This window comes from Terrapene carolina, unplaced genomic scaffold (genome assembly GCF_002925995.2).
Source record: "Terrapene carolina triunguis isolate 2854851 unplaced genomic scaffold, T_m_triunguis-2.0 Scaffold21, whole genome shotgun sequence".
NCBI lineage: Eukaryota > Metazoa > Chordata > Testudines > Emydidae > Terrapene > Terrapene triunguis.
The window spans coordinates 25,210,335-25,218,139 of record NW_020664372.1 but is presented as its reverse complement, the minus strand read 5'-3'; the positions used below and the strand labels follow the sequence as shown (position 1 = coordinate 25,218,139).

At 41.4% G+C, this 7,805-nt stretch overlaps 1 protein-coding gene across 3 annotated transcripts in view; it reads left to right on the top strand.

The window, feature by feature from the left end:
• FGF14 (fibroblast growth factor 14) overlaps positions 1-7,805 on the top strand; it is a 635,254-nt gene that overhangs the window by 616,946 nt on the left and 10,503 nt on the right. For all 3 annotated transcript variants that reach the window (XM_024194177.3, XM_024194176.3, XM_024194175.3), the window contains one exon: positions 7,545-7,743. In XM_024194177.3, the coding sequence (XP_024049945.1) occupies positions 7,545-7,743 (199 nt within the window). The remainder of the gene's footprint in view (positions 1-7,544; positions 7,744-7,805) is intronic.

Sequence of the window (7,805 nt, the reverse complement as noted above, 5' to 3'; positions counted from 1 at the left end):
AAAGGTGCCACAGGACCCTCTGTTGCTTTTTACAGATTCAGACTAACACGGCTACCCCTCTGATACTAAACCACTATTGTGTGTTGCTAACAGTAGTCAAATTAGCAGGCCATACTGAACCATTCTTGCTTACTGCTAAAAGTAGCTAAGTCAGCAGGTCGTAAATTGGTCATGCAGCGGCCTCAGTGTAACCAGACAGGAGGGGAGGGGTTTTCGGGTGCCACAGACAGGGCAGCTTGACCCCGCACCCTTCCTGCTAAGAGTGTTAAAATTGCTGATGCATGTATTTTAGAAAAACAAGAAGTCTGTTTATATGTGACCCCGGGAATGTTTGTCAGGGCCCAAAGGCCTGGACACTCTGGAAAAAAATTATCTCTGGTTAATTGGCAATCATAAGGTGTCTGACTTTTAACCCTGCTTGCTTAGCAAGTTTTCTTTAAGGGATATGTCATTGTATTACTAATGTATAAATAAGGGGGGGAAGTTTGAGGTATTTGGACTTCTCAGGAGGGGCTCTTCAGGGACGCATCTTCGGGTCCCCACCGGCAGACGGAAGCCTGGCCAGCTGAAGCCTGTCATGGTGCCACTCGAAAGCCACACTTAGCTTCGGTAATTATCAAGGGTTGGGGGTGTTTCACTAATCTGTTGCGGACGTGTGTACGTGCTTGAGACTAAGTAAAGTTTAGCTTGAAGTGAAAGCACTCTTGTGTTGCCCTGTTTGTGCCAGCCATCTATCGGTCAGACAGCCGTGTTTTCCCTGATTTATTTCCTGACACCACCTCGGACAGAGTAAAAGTTACTGAGAGCTTTGGGTTAAAAGAACCCCGGGTAACAAGGTTCACCGGGTGACAACAGAGGCACCTTGTGACACGTTTACATTACAGTGTAGACATACACTGGCTATGTGTCAGGCTCACTCAGACCAGAAATCCATAGTCAGATCGTATAAATGAGTCAAGACATGTTTTTATATTTAAGGACAGGAAACAGTTCTGGTTGGTGTTTACACTGCAGCTTTAAAACGATTTATCTCTGCAACTGCTAAAGTCCTGGAAAAAACTAGGTGATGACCTTTTTTTGTGCTCTCAGAAGGAGACAGGATACCTCAGGTGAATGACAAAGATTCTGACTGCATTTTTTTTTTTTTTAGTTAGACATGCGTGCAAGCCAAAAACCTGTAACAGTTCAGATCGACATCCAAACATGACCCATCTCTAATATTTTTAAACTTCATTTTTCTTCCATTCCTCAAGACAGTCACCACTTTTCCCGCAATTCTTATGAAATTTTATTGCTGTAGATATGGCATATGAATGCCAGGCAGGCAGAATTGTGAGTTCTACCCTCGAACATTACTTGACTTTTCAAAGCTGCTTCCCCAAGACTTTCATACTCTCTCACATCATAGAATCATAGCCATGCATAATAGTGGATTCTGTCTTAGGAACTGAAGGTCTCATTTCAGGTTCTAATCAGGGTTAATTTATTTGGAAGTCAAATAATTTATTTGGAAGTCAAACTGGATAGCCTATGAATATATCAGAGTCCTACATCAGAGTCTTATAGAGTTTTATAATGAGGGTCATGTGTAATGATAATTGCTTACATGACACACAATCACTCATTGATGATTTTGAGTGCTTGGCGCTGATCAGAAAAATGGAAGAACAAAATAAACATTGCCCTGCGTATGTATCACTTGTGATGTTATGATACTGTTAATATATTGACGGTCTGAAAATTGTTTAAAGAAACTAGATTTACTTTTTGTGTGTGTATGTATGAAGTTTTCCCCACTTGTTCCACTTTTTTCAAATAGGTTCACAGTTGGCATCCTTATTTGGTCTTGTAAACAGTAAGTTTGTGGAAGTGGTGAATACGTGCATTGCCTTTCCCATAAAACACCATTCAATCTAATCTAGCTATCATATTTTAATGTGATCATCAGCATGACTGCTGGCTGTTGCAAACAAAGTAGCCCTTTTTTATTATGAAACGGGATAGTTTTTGTAAGCTAAGTGGCTATATATTCTGTTTCAATCTGGAGACAGGGTGAAGCCAAATTCAGGTTGCAATCAATACCATCTTTAATACAGGGGAATCTTTCCAATAATCTTTGCCAGTTTCTGTCATATGCAGGTTGTGTCTTTGTTATACATGATCTTATTACAGGAACTGATAAATGTACATGAACAAAAGAATCGCATTCACATCACTGATAGTTATAATCCTAGCCTAATAAGAGAATTGATTTACAATACATTTATTTTGTCTAAATTTAGTTGATAGTTATATTTCCTTAGGCTACAAATTTCTGATATGAAATTCAAGAGCTAGTAACTGTAGTATGTAACCTATCACTGAAATCAGCCTCTGTGCCAGATGACTGGAAGGTAGCTAATGTAATGTTGATTTTTAAAATGGGCTCCAGATGACATCCTGGCCATTACAGGCTGGTAAACCTAACTTCAGTGCCTGACAAATTGGTAGAAACTATGTGTCTGATAATTCTGTTCTTTACTATAGATGAACATGATTTGTTGGGGGAAGAGTCAACCATGGCTTTTTTAAAGGGAAAATCATGCCTCACCAATCTAGTAGAATTCTTTGAGGAAATTAACAAGGATGTAGCGATCTAAGGGTCAGCCAGTTAATATAGTGTACTTGGATTTGCAAAAAGCCTTTGACGAAGTCTTTCATTAAAGGCTCTTAAGAAAAGTAAGTGGCTATGGGATAAGACGGAAGATCCTCTCATGGATCAGTAACTAACTGAAAGATAAGAAACAAAGGGTAGTAATAAGTGTTCAGTTGTCATAATAGAGATGGGATTAACAGTGGCATCCCCGAAGAGTCTGTACTGGGACCTGTGCTGTTCAACATATTCATTAATGAGCTGGAAAATGGGGTGAACAATGAAGTGGAAAGATTTGCAGATAATACAAAATTATTCAAGGTAGTTAAGTCCAAAGCAGACTCCAAGGAGTTACGGGGGAAATCTCACAGAACTGGGTAACTGGGCAACAAAATGATAGATGAAATTCAACGCTGATAAGTGCAAAGTAATGCACATTGAAAAGAATAATCCCAACTATACATATACAATAACGGGTTCCAAATTAGCTGTTCCCTCCCAAGAAAGAGATCTGGGAGTCACGGTGGATAGTTCTCTGAAAACATCCACTCAATGCGTAGCAGCAGTCAAAAAGGCTAACAGTATGTTAGGAACTACTAGGAAAGGGATAGAAAATAAGACAGAAAATTTCATAATGCCCCTATGTAAATCCGTGGTGTGCCCACACCTTGAATACTATGTGCACTTCTGTTCTCCCCATGTCAAAAAGGATATAGTGGCACTGGAAAAGGTTCAGAGAAGGGCACCAAAGATTACCTAGGGTATGGAATGGCTTCTGTATGAGGAGAGACTAAAAAGATTAGGACTGTTCATCTTAGAAAAGAGATGACTAAGTGGGGGCTATCACAGAGGTCTATAAAATCATGAATAGTGTGGAAAAAGTGGATACAATATTAAAAAAAAAAACCAAGGGTCACCCAATGAAATTAATAGGCAGCTGGTTTAATACAAACAAGAGGATGTACTTTTTACACACAACACTGAACTAACCAGTGGAACTCATTGCATTGACCAATGTACAACTGGGTCAAAAAAGAACTGGATAAGTTCATGGAGGACAGGTCCATCAATGGCTATTAGCAAGGATGATCAGAGATGCAACCCCATGCTTGGGGCAACCCTACACCTCTGACTACCAGAAGCTGGGAGTGGAAGACAGGTGGATCAGTCCATAATTGCCCTGTTATGTACACTTCCCTTGAAGCTCTGGTATGCGCCACTGTTGGAGACTGGGCAACATGGACTATGGTCTAACCCAGTATGGCAGCTCTTATGTACTTTAAGTAGTGATATTTATGTCATCAGGTCTTTTTAAAAGAATAAAAATTAACAGAAGACAGTGGTTTAAATGTATATCCTGACACCCCTTCTAGACCTGGCATTTCCTGTCTTAGTTTCCTGGGCTTTTGTCCCAGGGGAGGGGAGGATTGTTCAGTGGTTAAGGCACTGGTCTAGGACATAAGCGGCCTGGTTTCAATTCCCTGCTCTGCCATGGACTTCCTGTGTGTGACTTTGTGCAGGTCATTTAGCCAGTCTGTGCTTCAGTTGCCCATCTGTACAATGGGGATAATAATGCTTCCCTACCTCACAGGGCTGTTGTGAGGATAAATGCGTGAATGACTGTGAAGCTTTTTGAAATCTACTGCTGAAAAACATTATATAAGAAATAAGTTTTATTATTATTTGTCCAAATAGACACCAATGCTTGTTATCCTAAGCAATTTCAATATCCATGTGGCAGATTACTTATGTAGTTTAACTCAGGATCTCCTGACCAATAGAACAACCATTGGATTATCTGTAATGTTCTCTGACTAATAAAATCCAGTAGGGAAGTACTGGGTCCATTGCTGAGGACTGATCAACTCCCTACTGGAGTCCAGGGTGCCAGCTTCTCTCAAAGGAGTGGTAGCTAGGCTCTTGCTTGAAGACGTAAGCTCTGAATGTTGGCAGTTTCACCAGTCATTGCTTTGTCTCTAACCTTCTCTTTTTGGGTGAAGTCATTAAGTCATTGAGAAGCAGCAAGGCAATTCTGAATCTATGGGAATCTTCCTATTGCCTCAATATCTTACAGTCCGGCTGACAGCTTTGGGCACAGAATGGAAGTTCTGCCTATCTCACTTGTTCATGATTTCTTGTTTGGAAGTTGTGTCTCCATGTGGTTAGGCATCAGCTCAGCAAAGTACTTAAGTGCTTTCCTGATTAGGGATGGACTACTCAATTAGGCCTATGACCCTTCCAGCAGTTGAGGTGTCAGTGAACCTCACTGAGATAGATGAGAATGCTATTGAATGATTTGTCCCTTTTCTTCTACAGATGTACCGCAATACTTCACTGTACCAAGCATTCTCTTCTGTGGAGTCCTATGTATTCTCTCACCTCTGGTTTAATGTTCAGGATGCCACTAGGGGAGATAGTGAGACAATTTGAGCAATGATGCCCTTAGCATGTAGCTTTAGATTTCTCTTTCATTTGAGCCCAGATGGTTTTTACTTTCCCCCTGAATAACCAAGCTCTGAACTTGGATGAGAGCAAAAAGACTGAAGCTTTGTCCAGACCGGTTGTAGGTGATGCTGGTGAGGGTGGGGTTGTTCAGGAGGTTCACCAATTCTTTATAATACAGACTATTGCAACTTCCTCTTCTCTGGCCTTACTAAATCCTATTCTGATCCACTTATATCTGCTCAAATGCTGGTGGAAAGATCTTTTCCTGGCTCACCACTTTGACCATGTCACCCCCCGCCCCCTTTGTGTCTCTCCACTGACTCCACTTTATTCACTGCGTCAGATACAAACTACTTGTCTTCATTGTTAACGGGCCTTCTCAGTCTCTTTCCCATTATACTTATAATCTCTTCTACGGTATCAAGATGTCAAACCCATCTTCACTCCACAAAAGATGCCTGGCTTGATTGCTCATTTTAAAAAAATGTCAATAATGACATTAACATTTTCTCCTGTGCCAGACCTTATGCCTGGGAGGGGCTGCAAAACTGCCTCGTTGCCCTCCTTCACATCCCTCCAAAAATTCATCTCTACCATGATGCCTACAAAAAACTCAGCAATGGCTGGGCGGGTGATTTTTCCATGACTGCTACTTTCATGCTGACCAGCATCTTCTCATTGTTTCTTTGTGCTCCTCCCCCACCCCTGCCATTTCTTTAAACTGTCTGTTGGCTATAGCCTTACATGTAGGGTGCAAGCAAGCTCTTCAGGGCAGAGCCTGTATCTTTGTTATGCGTGAGCGTACAGTGCCTAACACCATGGGGCCAGGGCATCTATGTGCCACTATACTACAAATTAATAATAATTTGTACTTTGCACTTGTATTCCTCTGAAGATCTCAAAGAGCTTTTAAAAGGCACTGATTTGCCTAAGGCCACACAGCAAGTGAGCGTCAATGTCGAGAATAGAATGCAGGTCTCCTGAATCCAAGCAGTTTGCAGTTTCTATTTAGTTACAAAGTTGTCAATCACTGTAATACCTGAAAGCCTAGTTAGGAATGTGTGACACTCCCTAGGGGTGCCCAGAGTTGTGAGGCACCTCAATACTACTGGTCCTTAGCATGCCTGAAACCACCAGCCTCTGGCAGCACAAGCACTGCCTTCCAGCCCCCCCTAGGCCTCTCTCTGTCTGTAAAGGTATCAACAGACACACACCAACCCCCGAATACTCAGGGAATTCCCTGCAGTGTCCAGCCCCTTATCCACTGACCACTCACAGAATTACCAGGCTGCTATTCACAAAGGAAGGGTATACACCAGCGTGCAAGATTCAACTTGAGACCAGCACTTTGCTTAACACTACACTAACATACTGAGATATATTGATAGTGAAAACAAGACTACATTTATTATCAAAGAATAGCTATTCAAGTAATAATGAGTAATAATATTGGAAACAAGTGGTTACATGTAGAACAAAATCATAACATGCTTTCTAAAGCCGAAGCTTAAAAGGTTAACCTCATGCCTAAAAACAAAACAACAACAAAAAAGGGGGGGGGGAAAGACCCCCTCACTCAAAGTTCTCGTCAGCATTTTTCAGCCAAGCCTGGTTCAGATCCTTTTTTCATGAAGCAAAAGCACTGTCCCTTTTTTTCCTCAGTGAAGGGGAGCAACAGGTGGCAAAGATAAATGTATTGGTTTGTAATACAGAAAACCAATGGTAGTGTTTTCTGGTGGTTTAGGTTTATAGGGAAGCAGGATATTGGGGAGGGAGGCAGTGTGTGGGGTCGTGTTATTTATTTAAACAAAGGAAACAGCATGCATATTCAAGAAAGTGATTGGCAGGGTTATGTAGGCATTTCAGCCTAGATCCTCAAAGGTATTTTGGCTCCTAACTTCCATTGGGCCTTCCTGATTATCTTCCTTTGTTGTTCCAGCAGCCTAGAAAAATGACTAGTATGATACACATGGTATGTTGAATGGCACAAGTGTTTTGCCTTTGCTTTTCCTTGTCTGTGACTTGGAATTGCTGGAAGAAGAAGGGAGGGTATCACAAACAGCTACCTCTTAAATTCTTGGAATGGCTTGATTGAAGCCTGGACTCATGTGGCAAAAGAGAAGCAGCACCCTAGGGATTTCCGATATCTTGTTTGTGGTTCTTATAGAAACTGCGTTTATAGTTTCTACATGCTGGTACAAATGTACGACTCTGTAAATGGCTGGGAAAGAAATGTTAGTGATAGAAGGATGTTAGTTGTATGCCTAACAGATAAGACTTTTCATAGCCTGTAAACCATTATTTATTGACTATGGACACCACAACTATTAGAATTAAAGGGCTCAGTTGCACAACCATCTCCCATACGAACCCCAGTGCGTTATTGGAGGGAAAAATAAGGAAAAACTCTCACAACCAGCCATGGCTCTTTTGGGATATGCTCTAATTTTTACCCTTTCTCCCACAGGAACTTTTTACACCGGAGTGCAAGTTTAAGGAGTCCGTTTATGAAAATTATTATGTAATCTACTCATCCATGCTCTACAGACAACAAGAGTCGGGTAGGGCCTGGTTCCTGGGGCTTAATAAGGAAGGGCAGGTCATGAAAGGAAACAGAGTGAAGAAAACAAAACCAGCAGCTCATTTTCTACCCAAGCCATTGGAAGGTGAGCTTTGGGCCATCACAGCCAGATATGCTGAAATTTTAAAACATCTCTTCCTTTGAGAT